The 19,492-nt window shown below is 37.0% G+C and overlaps 1 protein-coding gene across 5 annotated transcripts; it reads right to left on the reverse strand.

Moving 5' to 3' along the window:
• Positions 1-8,562: 8,562 nt before the first annotated feature.
• On the reverse strand, positions 8,563-11,639 carry LOC126601404 (myb family transcription factor PHL4-like). Of its 5 annotated transcripts, none has more exons than XM_050268113.1 (4): positions 11,403-11,639; positions 10,783-10,881; positions 10,566-10,642; positions 8,563-8,899 (listed from the first exon to the last, which is right to left on the reverse strand). In XM_050268113.1, the coding sequence occupies exons 1-4, from the start codon at positions 11,452-11,454 to the stop codon at positions 8,867-8,869; spliced, it is 261 nt and encodes an 86-aa protein (XP_050124070.1). In that variant the 5' UTR covers positions 11,455-11,639; the 3' UTR covers positions 8,563-8,866. The 5 variants fall into 5 exon arrangements, 3 of the variants coding, with proteins under 3 accessions (XP_050124070.1, XP_050124071.1, XP_050124069.1); XM_050268114.1 differs by having other exon boundaries at positions 8,563-10,378; XR_007615730.1 differs by lacking the exon at positions 8,563-8,899 and adding an exon at positions 11,140-11,210 and having other exon boundaries at positions 10,562-10,642; positions 11,403-11,636.
• Between the last annotated feature and the right edge of the window lie 7,853 nt (positions 11,640-19,492).

The raw sequence follows: 19,492 nt of genomic DNA on the forward strand, positions 1-19,492 counted from the left end.
CATGTTGAAATGGTATCATCCATGTAGCTTGTAGGTTGATTTACTAATAATGATTAAAGCTTTAAGAGAAAAACTTGATATTGAGAGATGAACACAGAGAGTAGAGAATTCTGAATAATATTTGATTGAAATCGAAATGGGGGAATACAAGGTTATAACCCTAAATAAGTCACTTGCTTAGATCCTACATTTCAGGAGCAAGGACACATCTCTAGCCATTCAAGGCATCGGAGACTACAATTCGTCCACTTGGGAGAGGATCGAATAATAGAGTAAAATCCAAATGGATAAGAATAACAGCTGTGTTACTTACTAAAATTAGAAACTAAAACTAGTCGTTGCAGATTTAAGTCTAATGGCTATTTCTAAAAATAGCAAGTTCTTCACTTCCTTCAATTTCAATTTTCTCTTCAATGTTCTTCTACAGGATCATCATTTGCAGGTTTAATCTTAGGCCTGAAGCTTAACTCTCAACAACACTCACAAAATATTACAACACAAAAAATTACTTGTATTACACTCACAAAATATTACAACACACACTCTTGAAGAAATGAGACATAATTTAGAAGCTATGACACTTTCTTACTCTATCGAGATGAACTCAAGAACACTCACACTCCTCACAAAGACTACTCACTTACAAGACCCTTCTTACTTCTCACTTGCTTCTCACATCTTGGGTGATTCAAATAGGGTGGGTGCCTTCTCATTTTGTAGGCAGGGATGGAACCTTGGAGAAGCATGGAAACACCATGCTAAAAATACCTAGCTAATTCCACTTCCTTTGCTAGAATTGTCGAATTGTCTAGCATTTTTCCATATTTATTATGCATCCCATGCATATGAAAAAATCTTCTAGAATTTATCTAGAAAACACCAAGAGATATCTAGTATTTATCTAGAGAACATCAAGAAACTTGCATGATGGGCTAAGCTTACTGAGCTGTTGTTGATCTTTAACATTCCCCTTCAACGCCAACTCATTCTTTTCACCATGCTGAGTTGATGACAAAACTTTTTGAACTTCGCATGCACAAACCTTTTGTGAACAAATCTGCAACTTGATCATCTGTCTTTATCTATCGCATCTCAATTTCTCCTTGTAGAAGATTCTCTCTGACAAAATGGTAGTGTAGCTCATCATGCTTAATTCTCGCATGAAAAATTGGATTTTTTGCCAAATGAACAAACGATTGGTTGTCACATTATAAAGTTACTGAATCATCTATTGGTTGATTAAGATCATTCATGTACTGTACCAACCATGCAATCTTAGTGGCGGAGCCACTTGAGAGAGAGGATAGGCCAGGGCCCATCTTGGATTTCATCCCTATATGTATTGTCTATTGATTTTAAATTATTCTCTAATTAATTATATTACTATATATATATATATATATTTTTTTTTTTTTTTTCTTTTTCTAATTTCTTCATTTAGCTTAAAGGCCCATTCTAGTATGGATTTTTGCCTTCCGCCACTACAATATATTGAGCAGCCATTGCTACTTCCCTGTACTCTGCTTCTATAGTTGACAAAGATAATGTCGGCTGTCTCTTACTGCACCATGAAAATGCTCCATAAACAATTTTGAAGACATACTAGTGGTTGATACCCTGGTCTCATGATCTCTTGCAAAATCTATGTCACAATAGCCAACCAGCTTACAATCCTCACCTTTCTTATACAAGAGACCATAGTTGGAGTCTTCATATTTCTCAATATTCACCTAACCGCATCTAGATGAGGCTTCTTTTGATTTTGTATGTACCGACTCATCGTACAACTCTATAACAAATGTCAATTCGAGTTAGAGTTAGGTAGATCAAACTGCATACCAATCATCGATACATTGCTTCTAAGTCTTTGCCTTCATGTGCACACATCTTGGCATTGGGTTCCATTGGGGGCTTCCATTCAAGTATGCCAAATTTTTACCACAATTTTTTTGTATATTTCTATTAACACAGAAATATCCCTTCTTGTGTTCGACCAACCTTTAGCCTAAGAAAGTGCTTGAGTTGACCAAGTTCTTTCATCTAGAAGCGAACTGACAAATTCTCCATTGTTCAACAAATTTTTGCCTCATCATCACCAGTGATGATGAGGTCATCCACGTATACCAACACAACATCTAATTTTCATCCATTAGCTTTGAAGAATAAACTAGAATTTGTAAGTGCCATAGAGTAACCACTTTGAGAGAGAAATTCAGTAATCTTATTGTACTATATACTTGGGATGAGTTTTGCCTCTAAGCCCATTGGTTGCATCATGTAGATATGCCGATCCAACTCCCCATTCAAAAAGGCATTTTCACATCCATCTTATATAAGTTCTAGTCTTTGTTAGCAGCAAGTTCAACTTGAACTCAAATGGTCGTAAGTTTTGCCATTGGACTAAACATTTCATCATAATCTATTCCATACTTCTAAGAGAAATCTCAAGCCACCAATCGAGCTTTGTACCTTTCGTTTAAACCATCAGGACGACACTTTATCTTGTACACCTATTTGCAGGATATGGGTCACATTTCTTGGCTTTGGCACCAAATCCTAAGTATGATTTTGCTCAAGCGTAATGATCTCTTCTCTCATAGCTTTAAGCCACTCAAAATTGTTATGCTTTTTTTCAAACATCTTAGGGTTAACTGTTTCTTCTACTATAGTTGCATTAGTGTATTTAGGATTAGGCTTTCGTATTCTCGTTAACCTTTTGAGTTGTGATTGGCGGGTTGATTCTTCCATTTCACTAGTTGGTGGCTGCTATACACTAGTTTGCCAAGGATTCTGAGTTACTTCTTACTCTATATCATCACCATTAAGTGAATACTCATCTACACTTGACTAGTTTTGAGCAGTTTGCTCCCCCATCTTTTTGTTGTAGCTTATCTTCAATTTCTCTTGAATCAGGTAAAATCTCATTAACTGAGGACCACCAAGAAGATGCTTCATCAAACATCACATCTCGTGATGTGCAACAACTTTCATTCTTAGGATCACAACATTTTCATCATTTTCTCTTGCTGTCATATCCCACAAAGATACACCTGATTACCTTCTTGTCAAACTTGCTACATAAATGACTATAACAAATATGTAGCATGCACATCCAAATACTTGAAAGTAGCTAAATGTAGGTTTCACATCTAACATTTCTCAAAGGGTAAAGGAAATTGTAACCTTGGTTGAGGAAGCCTGTTAATCATATGAGCTGCAATTTTCATTGCTTTAGCCCAAAACCTTCTTGTACGTTATTCGCATGTTGCATATTTTGACAAATTTCTGCAAGATGTTTGTTTTTTATTTCTTCTACATCGTTATGTTGTGGTGTGTTGGTATAAGTGAATCGATGACGTGTGTGGAGAAGTTGCACAAACTCGTTTAACCTGCAAGACAGCAAACAATTGTAAACAACCAATGACAGATGGGTGTTGGCCAAAGGCCCTCTGACAGTTAAGTTAGTAAGCAAATATTTGAGACTCAAGTAATAGACAAGAGAACAAGAGTAAGATAATTAAGTTACCAGAGATGAACCCTAGATGGGTATATTTATACCATTCGAGATAGAAACCTTTTAGGATATGAAATTTGTATTAAACCGAGAAAATCCCAGAGGATATTTAAGAGTAAATGTTGTATCCTCGAGTATAATTACTTGCAGTGCATGCCTGTCATTATTGCTCCGTTTGTATAACTTAGTTGTAGAAGATGTTGAGTTAATGACTAGACTTCTGAAGTATACGTATTTCAATTTGCCTTACTTCGGTCTTGGAAATTATGGTCCCAAAGTTACCCCTAACTATGCTGAAACAATTGTTTCTCTTGAAGGTGGATAATTATCTAAAGACTATGCCTTTCAAAGTAAATCAAAATTGGTAGCATTTAAAAACTTTTCTTAACGCTTGGCGACCTAGCCTCGTAACTACTACAAAGTAATTAAGGTGTTTCGGATTCAGGTGTGCAGTCTGGATAATCGTGCCATAAATGTCACAATGATGAATGTCTTAGTTGCGTTTACATGGAGAACAAGAAATTGTCTGTTGTCTTTCCAACTAATTTTGGCTGTCAAATTTGTTGATATCGTGGCGAGATGGTTCGGATTCGACGGTAAGATGATTTCGAAATATCTTCTATAAATATGTACGGAGCTCTTCTTCATATTTTTCACGCTTCCAAAAATTTCAAGTCGTACGCTTATCCAAGAAAATTCCAAATCTCTATACCTTTTGTTTGTCTAAAATTCTGTGCTTTCTCAATCCTTCCTTCAAATCTTCAAATTTTCAAACCATGTCTGCTTCTTCTATAAAGGGCTTCCTTCTCAGTCTGTATTGCATGTCTGTCTCTAATGAATCTTAAAAGAAAGTTTGTAAGGGACTTGGTCACTTGCATGTAGGTCCGAAACACCACAGGGTCGGGCCTGGGAATTTGGGGCCCTAGGCGAGCCTTCGAAGTGGGAACCTAAAGTTCTCTGATCTTCGGTTATTTGTACATTGATATGTATAAAAAAAAATTCGCTAAATAAAAAAAAAAGTTTCTCTTTCTACATCAAACATGATTAAAAATTAATATAAAAAGTAGATAGATATACAAACATTACTTAAATATTACACGTCTCACGTTTTAGACACAAATGAACTAAATGTTTACAGTGAGTTTAAGATTAAGAGTGAAGAATAATAAAACTTGATGATCTAAAGAATAAAGAACAATAAAACCTGATTGACGAGTACAATAAATTCAACAACGCCAATTGTTTCTCTTGTGCTTTTTTTCTAAAATTAACATCACACCAACGAATCGAATATTAAAATAATCCATTGAATAATAAATATTGAAATAAAAATATATATTCAAAGTTTTGATTACCTTAAAGTACAATCTTTAAGACCGTATGGTAGTTGATTTAAACATTCGATAGAAATGGAGAGATTGGGTGACTAAAATGGTAGCTCCATGTTTCGAACTCAACACCCTAAAGAAAAAGGAAGCTGAAGATTTCCATTGCACCACCAAATGAATTATGATATTTCTTACTTTTTCTGTATTTATATGTTCATTAAAGGATACCCCTCCGAAGTAGGGGCCCTAGGTGAGCACTTACATAGACTACCCTCAGGGCCAACCTTGGAAACACCTTTGGAATCATTTTGTCAAACCTTATGCATCGGACCTGAGCATTTCTAATCGGACTACACTTAGTTGACTTGGCTAAGACTTTCCACGTAACAGAGCTTAGTTCGAATAAAATTCCACATGAAGATTTTCTAGTCTATATGCCTCATTTGAACCTACATTAGACACATAGTGTTGTATAATGTACCCTGGTCTTGGATAGAAGTAATTGTACTCAAGGTCGGAGTTCGAGCCACTGCTTGGATGATTTCCAGATCACCCTTTCGATTATCCCTCAAATGGCGTTTAGTCTAGGTTTGAATGTTATAACCCACAATCTTATGTTATATAAACTTTCCGGAGGTTGGCTGGTGCATTGGACTTTTAGATCAGGGGCAATCCCCGTGTCTATATCTTACCTACCGTAACTGCACTTAATATGACTAGAGCCTCCCAAGCTATTAACCGAACACTACAAAATAAGCTAAAGAGACTCCTTTGATACTATCACTTAAATTTTTACACTTGTAATATCCGAAGTTTTAAAGTTATGTGTTATTTAGGTTTTTGGGGTATCCCATGTACCAGATAAATGACAAGCATGTTGTAGATATGAGATAATCAAATTATGAGAATTCTTTGTTGTGAAGATAATTGAATTTTGACAATGGATTGTGTTTGAATCTGAAAAGGAATGTCTACATATCTATGGGAAGGAGAATCAAATCACTGGTATAATTCTTTAAAAAGATGATAAAATGAAAATCTCCATCGGGGATCATCTTTGACGAATAGCCTATTGGGGAGGGGGCAGCATTAAAGAAATGAGTTTGCCATGGACTTGCATTCATGCAGACTGCGGCGTTGAAATCTTTAGTGGTATCACCTAAGCTTGGCGATGTTCCACCTTTTGGTATTTGGAGTTTTATCTATATGTTGCAGATTGTATGTTCCTTTACCTTTTACTCCTACGACTTTATACGGTCCTCCCCAATTGGCTTTGACTTTTCCCTCACATGGTACTTTTGTGTTCTCCAAGACTTCTCTTAGGACGAGATCCCCAACTTGAAGGCTTTGAGGTTAGACAGCTTTATTGTAGTATGACCTAATTCGTTATTGGTAAGCAGCAAGTTGGACTGGGTGCATTCCCTACGTTCTTCCAAGAAGTTGAGGTCGGACTAGAGAATTCCAGCATTCTCCAATGCGGTTTACTCTTTGGTAACTTGGACGGGGATAATGGCTTGTGTTCCATAGGCTATGAAGAATGAAGTTTCTGCAGTCTCTTTTTGAATAGTCGTGCCGTATACCCATAAACTCCAAGCACTTCTTCTGGCCACTTGCTTTTCTTCTTAAGCCTAGTTTGAAAACATCCAAGGATAGTCTTATTTGAAGCTTTCTCTTGCCTATTGACTTGAGGGTACCGTAAAGTAGAGGTAAGATAACAGATTCCGGGTTCTTTATACCAGTCTGTGACTTCGGATCAGGTGAATTACAGTCCAATATCCATAATATGGTGTGGGGAATTCTAAAACCACAGATAATGTTCTTTCAAACGAAGGATTTAACCACTACACCGGTAGTTCGAGACAAAGGCCCTGCTTCGATCCACTTGGAGAAATAACATGTTGCTACAATTAGATACTCCTTGTTTCCTTGAGCTTATTTAACAGATTGACAAGATCGATGCCCCATTGTGTGAAATGCCATGCCTAAGTTAAAGTGCTAAGTTTTTATGGGTGTTGATGGTTCATTGGAGTGTATTTTTAGCATTTGTCGCAAGTTTGGGCACAACCTAAAGCATTATGTCTCATGGTGGGCCAATAGTACCAGTTATTTAATACTTTCTGTGCAAGGGACCTTCAGCTTGCGTGGTTCCCACATATACCATAGTGGATATCGTTGCGGATCTGTAAACCCATCTCCAGAGTGACGCATAAGGTATGAGGTTTAAAGTAGGAACATCGGTAAAGTCTTTAGCAGATGACAGTGTATCTCGAAGCCAATCCTCGGGAAGTTTTCCATCTTGGATGTAATCAATGATTTTGTTTGTCCAATTCTCTCTTATCTTAATAGTAGCCATTATATATGGTTCATGTTCAAGAATACTTGGGGCGGCAAGGTACTCGAAGGGAATTGTTGGTCAAAGTGACTAATCCACAGAGGATGCGATGTTTGCTAATGCATCGACATGACAGTTCTCATTCTTTGGAATTTGCTAAATCTTGTACTTCTCAAATCCTTCAAGTAGTGCTTTGGCCTTAGTCATGTAGAATTCTATAGTGGGATCGTGAGCGGCATAATCCCATTTGACTTGGTTGAAGATCATCGTTGAGTTGTAATGGAATGTAAGCTCCAAGGTTTGCTTGACTACGAATCCATCCGGGGCTATCAAGACCGTTCTTGCCTCTTCTTTGTTCACATTTGACGATTTGTCCACATAGAGTTTCCAAAGACAAAGATTCTCGAGTGTTTTCTGCGTATCTGTGAAGGTTGGGACATCTTGATTACCCATGGTAAATTATGCTACAAAGTCCATGCACGTTTGGGCTCTGATCGAATTCTTGGGCCGATAGACGATTTCGTGTTGCCCTAGTTTAATGACCCATTTGGGGATTCTGGATGATGCGTTTGGACTGTGTAGGATCGATTGAAGTGGGTATTCGATCATGTAGACAACTCAGAATGATTGAAAGTATGTTTGGAGCTTCTTGGCCGCTGTTACTAATGTAAGAATAAACTTTTCTATCTTCGGATACCTAGTCTCTTGTTCGAGAAGAGCTTTAGACAAGTAGTATATTGATGAACAAATTATATTTCTCGCAAATGCAAGAATCGATATGATAGTATAGTAAGCAAATATGAGTATTGTACCCATATAGATTTGTAAAGTCACCTGATTAAGTCCAATTATGCAGTACCCACAAGAATAGAAATAACAAAAACAACTAAACTATGAAGTTTAAATAATTAACCAAAGAGAAGTTGATCAAGTAATCTAAAGTGCAATAAATTAAAAAGAGAATGTGTTTAAATAATTTCTGAAAACAATGGTTGAAACACTAGGTATCCGATTTCACCAAATCAATCCAATTCTATGTCATTAAATAACTTAGTAAGAACAATTCAATTCAGGTTCTAGGGTTCGTTCTTTCTTTATTATGATTGTCCGTTAGGGTCCGGTATAACCAAGTACTTTTAATCATCAACTTAACCATGGCGTCTAGTCTAAGTCAATAATAAAAAATCCATTAAGTGCAAGAATAACAAAGAAAACCAAAAAGTGTCTTAGCATATCATTTGCATCAACAACAATTCATTCATCCAAGAGAGCTATCTCAAGGCTAAGCGTATGGCATCTACTATAACCTTGTCTCATACATCTAAAAATTTATATTAAAGGTAGCTAATCAATAACATGAACATAAAGAATGATTTTAGCACAATGAATGAAACTAGAAACCTTTAAATTGATAAAAGAATAAAGTTAACTAAGATATAGAATCATCATGAAGGCTACATCGAATCCCTAGTAAAGCATTTAGTTACTCGTAGCCAACAAATTATAGGAAATCATAATTATGAAAGTCATAAGTACAAAGTCTAAGAAAGATATTGAAAAACCCTTAGAGAACCCCTTGGCGTCTAGCTTCCTCCTTAGGTCAATCCTCTAAGCAATCTGATGATGTCAGTCCCTTCCTTTCACACTATTGCTCCTTTCCATTTTAAATAAATGCCCAAGGAATATAGAGTTTCAGTAAACCTTAGCTGCAATTGTTGAATTCCCCTAAACAGAAGTCCCAATATCATTATACAAATAATATCGCAGAATTCCTAAACCAACCTCCTTGCACTAAAACAGGTATAATTTCTTCTAGAAGCATCAGAATTATGATCTGTAAAATTTTACTGAAACTAGACATCCAGAGCTTTCCGTACATATGTGACACAACACCTAGTTCATCCTGATGAATTTGTGATGTCCCAACAAAAATGACAGTTCTGCGAAACACCTTCCAGCTCCAGTTATAATTCCCAAACAACAGCCATTAAATTGCGGATTGAAAAAATTAGCATCTACTAATCGTTGGAATACTTCTTGACTTCAGTTCTTTACAACCTTGATCATTTTTAGCCTTAAAATCACCAAAAGACTCTAAAGTCTTCTCTACGGTCCATTATTTACAAAATACAGACTAGACACATCAAACAACCAATTTCACAAGAAAACATAGCATAAAACTTCGGAAATAGGGGCAATATAAATGTATAAGTTTTGTGTTATATATATCAGTTTCCGCTTCCTTGAGTCTTCTTGAATTAGAGTGTCACTGACCGCAGTCTGACACTACCAAAAATAAGTGCAGGTCTTACCCACCCACTGTTTTGGATAAGAGTGGTGAATCAGGCATGTATTCCCTTAACTTCATGAAAGTTTCTTCAAATTCAACTGTTCAGAGTAGGAATTTGTTCTTCTTTATTATAGTAAAGAAGGGTTAGCACTTGTCAGTGGACCATAAGTGGAATCGACTGAGAATAGCTGCCTTTAAGCCAAGCTCTGGATTTCCTTCAAGGCGACTTCATTTTCATGATCTCCTTGATCTGGTCCAAATTGGTTTGATTTCCGTGCTTTGTGACCATATGGCCTAAGAACTTTCATGACGCTACTCCAGAAGTGCACTATTTTGGATTGAGCTTCACATTGTACTTCTAGAGTAGGTTGAAATATTCTTAGAGGTGAGTGAAATGGTATTTCTTTCTTTGCTCTTAACTACTACTTTATTGATGTATACTTCCATCGTTTCTCCAATCTTTTCCTTGAATATCTAGTTGGCTAGCCTCAGATAGATGCCCCTACGTTTTTAAGCCCAAAATGATGTTTACCCATATCTGGCTTGTAGTTGGAATAAGCATCCATAAAGCTTAACTGCTCGTGCCCTGTTGTGAAATTGACTAATAAGTCAATCTGAGGCAAAATATAAGGGTTTTTGGGACATGCTTTGTTTAAATAAGAAAAGTCGACACATATTCTTCATTTTCTGTTCTTCTTTTGCACAAGCACCACATTGGCCAGCAAGTCTGGGTAGTGGACCTCAATAATGAAATTAGCATCTTTGAGCATATCAATCTCCGCTTCGATGATCTTACTTCACATTGTTCTCTGATTGCATTTTCGTTGGATAAACGACTTTACAGTTAAGTCCATGGTAAGACCAGGACCGGTCCTGAGTTTTTTGGTGCCCAGTGTGAAAGCTCAAAATGTGCCCTTTTTTTAATACGAAAATACATGTTTAAAAAAAATATATTTAACAAGGATAATCACATGTATGTGTAAAAAGATTCACCACTAATAGCATGCAAAATGGCTTGCAATTTCCGTCATGATTGTATAAAATTTTATTCACATCAGCCAAATTACGATTAAAAACAGATGGATAATCACATATACAAACCTGCAAATGGCTTTTGACTTCATCATTAGTAAGCCCATCAACCTTCATTAATTCTCTAATTTGGTTTGGTGTAGCAGCTGCAAGAAAGAAAAAGAAAAAAAAAAAAAACCAATCACATAACGCATTAAATACACATCCAATACATCCCAAATCCAACCAGATATTCATCCTATCATGTAAAATAACACATCCCACTAAATTAATCTCAACTGCATACCATGTGAACCACCAAGTTGTTGAAGAGCATAAGCTGAAAGACCAAGCTCTCGTGGCGTCCTATTCCATGCTATTTCTCCTTGGAGGGGGTCATCATTTCCTGCAACAAATAGGGGATTAATCATGAGTTGATGTATGGTCGCTTCAAAACCAAAGCATGTGGCAAAGGGAAAGGTGAAACCACTTGCAAAGCAGTGTTAGGTTGAGTCTTGAAAAAACACGAAAATTTGGTTGCCTCTATTTTTGGTTCTGCATTTACCACTGTTCAACAATCTACCAACTGGATCTCATCCAGCTAAAATAATCATGAACTAAAGAAAAAACCCTTTCATGTCTTGTCAAATAAAGATTTTCTTACCCTGCCTTCTAGAAAAACAAGGTGGGATGGAATCAAATCATCATATGCAGCAGCGGATAAGTAATCAATTCCTATATTTAACAAAAGACGAACACGTCAGCTTCAAAAGAAAGAACAGAAATGATACCATAAACAGCAAAATAATCAGTTATATCTCACTGAGAAGAGCTCAGTATAAGATTATATTACCCTAATCATACACGCAGACTGTTAGAAACTACATGTCATAAAAAATAACATAAGTGCGAATATATATATCTCACCAACAAGTTTAATGTCTGTGTTCTCCACAAACCACTGTGCTCCATCCCTCATAAATCCCACATAGCTGCTGTATTCTTGAACATAATCCGCCTAAAATTGAAGTAAGCTCTAGTTAATAACTTAATATAAAGTTTCTTTGATAAATACACCATAATCTCATGCCCTCTCGACGCAACAGGAAGCCAATTTGCAAACTTATTCCCAAAATTATAGTTCTCAACCCTAATTAAGTTATAATAGCATGTTAGTGTTTGTGTGTGTAGTTTTAGTATGTGTTTCACTGGAGGTTGTCTCCAAAGATAGAAAGAGTTTCCGAGAGAGAAGAAGCTGCAAAATGTCTCTTCATATTTCATTTACATACCCTGCATAATATAATCTAACCGTTTATGAGGAAGGGAAGAGAGATCCTTCACTCTTCAACATACAATGCAATCTTAGCCATTCATTGGTATCATCCTATGAGATGATGCCACTTGGCTTATTCTATTACTTAGGCTAGATACAAGATTGAAATGCCATGTGGACTATGATCCAAAGGCTCACATTCAAACTGAAACAACACATAGAAATATGATTCTTGCTGCCAAGCTTCAGCTAAAAGGATTATACACCAACACTCCCTTCTAATCCTTTGGCTGATTTAACTCCAAGTAGCTCCCTTAGATACACAAATCGATCTTTAGGTAAGGCCTTAGTAAGTATATCTGCAATCTGCTCCTCTGTCCTGCAGTACACTAACTCAATTTCTTTGGCTTGAATTGCTTCTCGGATGAAGTGGAACTTCCTGTTGATGTGTCTTGTCTTTTGGTGAAAGACTGGATTCTTTGCCATAGCAATGGCTGATGTATTATCACACAAGATCTGAGTTCCTTCCACTTGTTCTTCTCCAAAGTCTTCTAGAACAAATCTCAGCCACTTTGCTTGTGATGTAGCCTCTGCTGCACTGACATATTCTGCTTCTGCAGTAGACAGTGCCACAGTGTTTTGTTTGATTGAAGCCCATGAGAACATACCCGATCCTAGTGTGAATGCATACCCTGAAGTACTTCTCATATCATCCTCACTTCCAGCCCAATCACTATCACAGTAGCCGATTAGGGTAGTAGCTTTTCCCCTTTCAAAGACAATACCAAAATCGATTGTTCCCTGGATGTATCTTAGTACCCTCTTAGCTGTTCCCATATGTTTCTTAGTGGGATTATGCATAAATCTTGCCAACATACTTGCTGCAAACATCACATCAGGTCTAGTTGCAGTTAAATAGAGCAGACTTCCAACAATCTGCCTATATTCTCCTTCATCCGCAGGTTCACTTCCATCAACTTTGCTCAATCTCTCATTCATTGCAAGTGGAGTAGCAACTGACTTGCATTCTTTCAGACCAAACTTCTCAATTAGTTTCTGTGCATATTTCTTTTGGTGTATAAAAATGCTGTTCTCAGATTGCAGCACACCCATTCCAAGAAAATGATGTAATAAGCCCAAGTCAGTCATCTCATAGTGTTTCATCATGTCATTTCTGAATTCTTCAAGCATTTGTGGACTGCTACCAGTATATACAATGTCATCTACATATAGAGAAACAATAATGATACCTGAGTCCTTACTTGTCTTAACATACAAAGTTGCTTCACTTGAACTCTTCTCAAACCCTGCATTATTGAAGTATGCATTAATCTCATCATACCAGGCTCTTGGTGCTTGTTTCAAGCCATATAGAGCCTTGTTCAACTTGTACACCTTTGTTTCTTCACTTTCCTTCACAAAACCTTGAGGTTGCTCAACATACACTTCTTCTTTCAGTACCCCATTGAGAAATGCAGACTTTACATCTAATTGATACAAGTTCCATTTCTTCTGTGCAGCAAGGGCAATTAAAGTTCTAATTGTATCCAACCTTGCCACAGGGGCAAAGGTTTCATTATAGTCGATTCCGGGCTTTTGTGAATAGCCTTTAGCCACCAGTCGAGCTTTATTCTTCTGCACGGTGCCATCCAGATTAAGTTTGGTCTTATAAACCCATCTAACACCAATAACAGGCTTGTCATATGGTCTCTCAACAAGCTGCCATGTGTTGTTCTTCTCAATCATGTCCAATTCAGTTTTCATTGCACTCCTCCATGAATCATCTTTGGCTGCATCCTCATAGCTTTCTGGTTCAATAACACACATGTTGCATTGAGCCATGATTTCATTGATACTTCTCCATTTCTTCGGTGTATCATCATAAGTTGGAGATCTCTCAAGCACATTCTCACTTTGAGAAACATTGTATTCTTCAAACTGAGAATTGTCATCAACTTCACAGATTTCATTAGCATTCTTATGTTCAGTGATAACTGGAAATGTCACTCCAGTATCTATATTGCAGTTCCAATCCCAAGATTTACTCTCATCAAATGTGACATCCCTTGAGAGAACAATCTTCCTTGAAATAGGATCAAACAACCTGTAACCCTTCTCACTTGAACCATATCCTACAAAGATACACTTGTGACTGTTTTCTTCCAACTTATGTCGGAGATTGGAAGGGATATGCACATAGCACAGTGAGCCAAATATCTTCAAATGAGCTATTCCAGGTTTTCTGCCACTGTAAGCTTCAAATGGGGTTGACTTCTTCAAAGCTTTAGTAGGACACCTATTGATAAAATAGACTGCAGTATTCACTGCTTCTGCCCAAAATGCATATGGAAGGTTTTTTTCATGTAGCATTGACTTTGCCATCTCCACCACAGTCCTATTATTTCTTTCGGACACTCCATTATGTTGAGGAGTGTAGGCCATAGTCAATTGTCTCTGAATTCCTTGTCCATTACAGTATTTGTCAAACTCTGCAGAAAGGAATTCTCCCCCTCGATCACTCCTGAGACATTTAACCTTATATCCGCATTGTAACTCAGTCATTGCCTTGAACTTTCTGAAACATTCAAACACATCAGACTTGTTTCTCAAAAAATACACCCATGACATCCTTGTGCAGTCATCTGTAAACAACAAAAAATATTTGTTTCCAGAATGAGACTCTACTTGCATTGGACCACAGAGATCAGTATGAATCAACTCTAGTGGATCTTTAGCTCTCCAAGTTGATTGGGAAGGGAATGAATCTCTGTGTTGTTTACCCAACATGCAACCTTCACACACACTTTGGGACATTTCTAATTTAGGTAATCCATGCACCAACTCCTGTTCTTCAAGTACCTTGAGACTTCTCTCATTCAAATGACCCAACCTCTTATACCATATTTGAGAACAATGAGTGATACCTGCCCTTAGTGCATACTGTGTTGCAGGCAACATTGTCAAAGGAAAACATCGATTGCTGGTCATATGTACCCTTACTACTAAATTATCCAGTGACCATCCATAAAAAATATTCACTACATCACCTCCAAACAACAAATAATAACCATTTTCCATCATTTGCCCTACACTTAGAAGATTTTCCTCAAGTCCGGGAACAAGCATTACTTCTTGTATATGTTTTCTTCCCAATTTAGTTTCAATCACCAAAGTTCCCTTTCCTGCCACTTCACAGATTTCTCCAGTTCCCATTTTCACTTTGGATGTCAAACCTCTTTGAACATTGACCAATAATCTCTCATCTCCTGTCATGTGGTTACTACAACCACTATCAATGTACCATGAGTTATTGACTTTCACATCAGTCACTGCATTGCAGGCATAAAACAGTGATCCTGTTTCTCCCATTTGCTTCACATAATTAACTTTATGCACGCCCCTATTCTCATGACAATCTCTCATAGAATGACCTGGCTTACCACAGCCTGTGCACTTTGGTTTACCTTCATACCAGCACTTCCCATAGTGCAACCTGTCACACCACTTACAATCACCCTGAGCATTGTTTTGCTTCTGGACATAATTAGGCCTATGATCCCAATTCCTTTGAATATTATTCTGTCTCTGAGGATAATTTGGTTTGTGATCCCAATTCCTTTGAATATTGCTCTGTCTCTGAGGATAATTTGGTTTGTGATCCCAATTCTTTCCCCTTGATTTCCAACTCTCTTGAGACCTTTGATTCCCAGAAAATCCACCACTTTTGACACCCTTAGATGCTATATTTAAACTTGCAAATGCCCTCTCAGTCGAAGACTCAGTATGTAGATCAAGCCTCTGTTCAAATCCTTTCAGAGAAGCTACAACCTCTTGGACCTCAATAATTTCAAGATCTCTAGAATGCTCAATTACAGAACAAATTGCATCATATGTTTTCGGTAGACTAATAAGTAATTTCTGCACAATTCTCTCCCTAGATAGTTCTTCTCCATAACTTTTCATTTGGTTAATGATATCAAATAATCTAGAGAGATACACAGATAATGATTCACTGTCCTTCATACGAGTATATTCAAAATCTCTACGTAAACCTTGCAATTTTACATTCCTTACTTGTTTATCTCCTCGGAATTCACCCTTTAGAGCATCCCAAGCTCCTTTGGATGTCTCTTCATTCACGATTCTGGGAAAGATCTGATCCGATACTGCACCTTGTATCATTCCAAGCGCACGAGCATCCTTCATCAGGATCTTACTGAACGACACTCCATCCGGCGTCTCCTTCTTCGTCTCATCGACCACAGCTTTCTCAGACTTTGGATCTGGTGATTCAAACCCATTTTCTACCAGTTCCCACAAACCATACGATTTCAGTATAGTTGTCATACGAATCCTCCAAAATTCATAGTTCTCTCCATTGAAGACGGGAGCTCTAAGCTCGACATTTCCGGACCCAGCCATATGAGACTTGGATACACGAAAGCACACTTTCCAGATTCGATTGAAGCTCAAAGATGTAGCTCAATCGCACAGATTTCACGCCCAGATTAGACGATGAAACCTGGCTCTGAGGCCATGTTAGTGTTTGTGTGTGTAGTTTTAGTATGTGTTTCACTGGAGGTTGTCTCCAAAGATAGAAAGAGTTTCCGAGAGAGAAGAAGCTGCAAAATGTCTCTTCATATTTCATTTACATACCCTGCATAATATAATCTAACCGTTTATGAGGAAGGGAAGAGAGATCCTTCACTCTTCAACATACAATGCAATCTTAGCCATTCATTGGTATCATCCTATGAGATGATGCCACTTGGCTTATTCTATTACTTAGGCTAGATACAAGATTGAAATGCCATGTGGACTATGATCCAAAGGCTCACATTCAAACTGAAACAACACATAGAAATATGATTCTTGCTGCCAAGCTTCAGCTAAAAGGATTATACACCAACATAGCAAACATGTAACAGCAATTGATAAATACACCCCTATACTCTGTACAACACACCCAAATTCCCAGAAACCCTAAAATGACAATACAATTAAAAACAGGAACAGAAAATTAGGGAAATAAATTCGAAAAGTCGATTTGAGGGTTTGCAAAGTGAAGCATACCTGTTTACTGAAGGTAACGATGCCAGATTGTTGAGGGGTCGATCCTTGGCATATCTTCAGCGATGAATAGTTCTTTTTCTCGATCTGACAATTTAGATCCGATTGTCAATGTTGAGGCTTATGTAGACAACATCTTCATTTGCCTTAGATTGCAATGTGTTTTCGTCTTGGGGGTTAAGGTCTAAGTCAAACTCCTTGTAACTCATTTGTTGACCTCTATAGTGAGATTGTTATGCTGACTCATCCATGGGACCAGTAGAGCTCCATTCTCCTTTGTGAATCATGTTCATGCTCTCTACCGTGGAACATAGAGTTGATGTTTAATCTCCTTTAATTTCTTTTACTCAGCTAGGTGCAAGGTAATGGAGTAAATGGTGGTAAGATAAAGGGACTTCCCTCATCTTGTGGATTTAGTTCTGACCGAGTATGGTGTTACGTGGAGTCGGGGCAATCCATGGCATGGAAGGCCACTAAGTAGTTGTACACTTTCACCTGAACCGCGAGCTTCACTATTCTGAGCAATTGGACAGGCGTGCGGTTAAAGGTAGGTAGGGTGGTTTTACCCTTGTTGATATTGTCTAGAATTCTCATCATTTTATCTGTATCTTTGAAGAAGATGCTGATTTGAGAGCTATTATGCACCAGAACACGACTAACTATGGTGTTGGAAATTTGTACCTTAATGACCAAGGCATCGTCATGGGGGGACTGTATGTTTTCCGAATCTTAAAAGAGAACATTAGGATGTTAGAGTCTGATAGGATTTTTAACGTCTATGCAAATAGGGTCAAAATCACATGAAATACTTGAAAGAATACAAGGATATTGTAGTATAGATGCTCATGCAAGGTCGTTTTCCTCAAGGACTATTTGGATAATTTGTGTAGAAACAATTCCTAATTAAATACTTAGAATTAAAACTTGAGAAAAGAGAGTTTGAGAATGGGTAATATTAAAAACGAATTTTAAACAAAAACTAAAATAATCGAAGAAAAGAGTTTTAAATACCAATTTATAAAGGCACTAGGGTTCCACCATCACCTAGTAATCCTATGAATTTCTACCACTTACTTACGATTAACACATGCTACTTTGAAGGTTAGGTTTTCCTAATATATATTCTCCTCGTGATATTCAAGCAAGAACGTATATCTAACATGAAATCCGTCTGTGATATTCAGATCAAATATGAACATGCAAGACTCATTAAGTTTTATGAAAACCTTTTGAAGAACCATGCAACCCCCTAAGAACGTGATTTTCGCCTTATGGAATTACAATTATCAATCACAAGAAACAATACTCAATCCTCTGGTGATATTCCGACCAAATTGCATCCAATTACTTGTTTAAACATCCTAATGGTGGCCAATCATCAAGATAATTAGATAGTTTAAAACAATGATCAATAATTCAAAGTGTGCATGCAATCAATCATAAGCAATTAAATAAAAATTACATATTCATGCTAAGGCTCAAGGTTTCGCCCTAGCAAAAGGAATTAGTTATGCATATTCATAATTGAAATCATAGAAAATATTATTACGAAGAAAAGGGATGAAAACACCTTAAAGTATAAAATCTCCAAGAACCCTCGCCAAGTTCTTTGTCTCTGAAGTTGAATAATAATAAGCGTAGAGGAAAATTGTAGACGGCCAAAGCAATATATTTGCTCAGCCCTCACAAACCCTAAGACATAGTTTTTTTTATTCCAACTAGGAAACTAAGAAAAATAATAAAATATCTTAGAAAATAAAACCCTAATTAAACTAGGAGAATCTGCCAAGTACTTGTCTAGCCATGTTTTAGCCTCAGATCTCCTCCAAATCCGGCCCAAGATAGCTTGTTTTAAAGATAAGGACCTTCCGAACACATATCCAGAAGGCCACGAAACCATCAGAGGTCATCTTGGGCTCCAAAAACGCAATTTAATCCCAGAAACGTCATTTTCCAGCACCGCGCATCGCTCTTTTATTTCATCGCCAGAAAATAACCGCTTGATGAAAAAATCCCAAATTTTGATACGACCAAGCTAAGTGACTCACGAACGTCTTCTAACTGGAATTACTCCAAAATTCGTCCATTTGACCACGTTTTGCTCCAGAGGAAGTCGAAAATCCTATATTGAAAATACAATTCAAAGTATCAAAATTCTTCCAAAATAGTAACCAAAATATACTAAGAATAGGGTTAAATATATAATATAAAATTCACTTATCAAAATACCCCCAAACTTAGCTTTTTGCTTGTCCTCAAGCAAAACAAGACTAGAAAACAAAAATAAAAACTAACAAACTTGACACTTAACTAAAACTTAGCTAAAACAAAATTCTCACTTTCAAGTTGCAATCCATAGAAAATGTTAAAAATCAGAACATCTTTTCAAAAGTTCCAACCAATCTCACCATAGAGTCTAAGCCATTTAGAATCAATTAGAAAAGAATTCACAAACTTCCTTTGGTGTAAAGTGAACCAACATAGTTAAAGAGACTCGACTAAAACTCTTACCTCTCATCCCTTTATTCATACTCCACATAGAATTTTTTTCTTTCTCTTCTTTTCGAGTTTTTTTTTTTTTTTTTTTTTTGAAGTAACAGTAGTGGTTGTGCAATGTCAGTTCACTTAAGCTTTCGATCCAACCCATGTAGTGAGCTTTAGGTCAATGACTCCC

This window comes from Malus sylvestris, chromosome 15 (genome assembly GCF_916048215.2).
Source record: "Malus sylvestris chromosome 15, drMalSylv7.2, whole genome shotgun sequence".
NCBI lineage: Eukaryota > Viridiplantae > Streptophyta > Magnoliopsida > Rosales > Rosaceae > Malus > Malus sylvestris.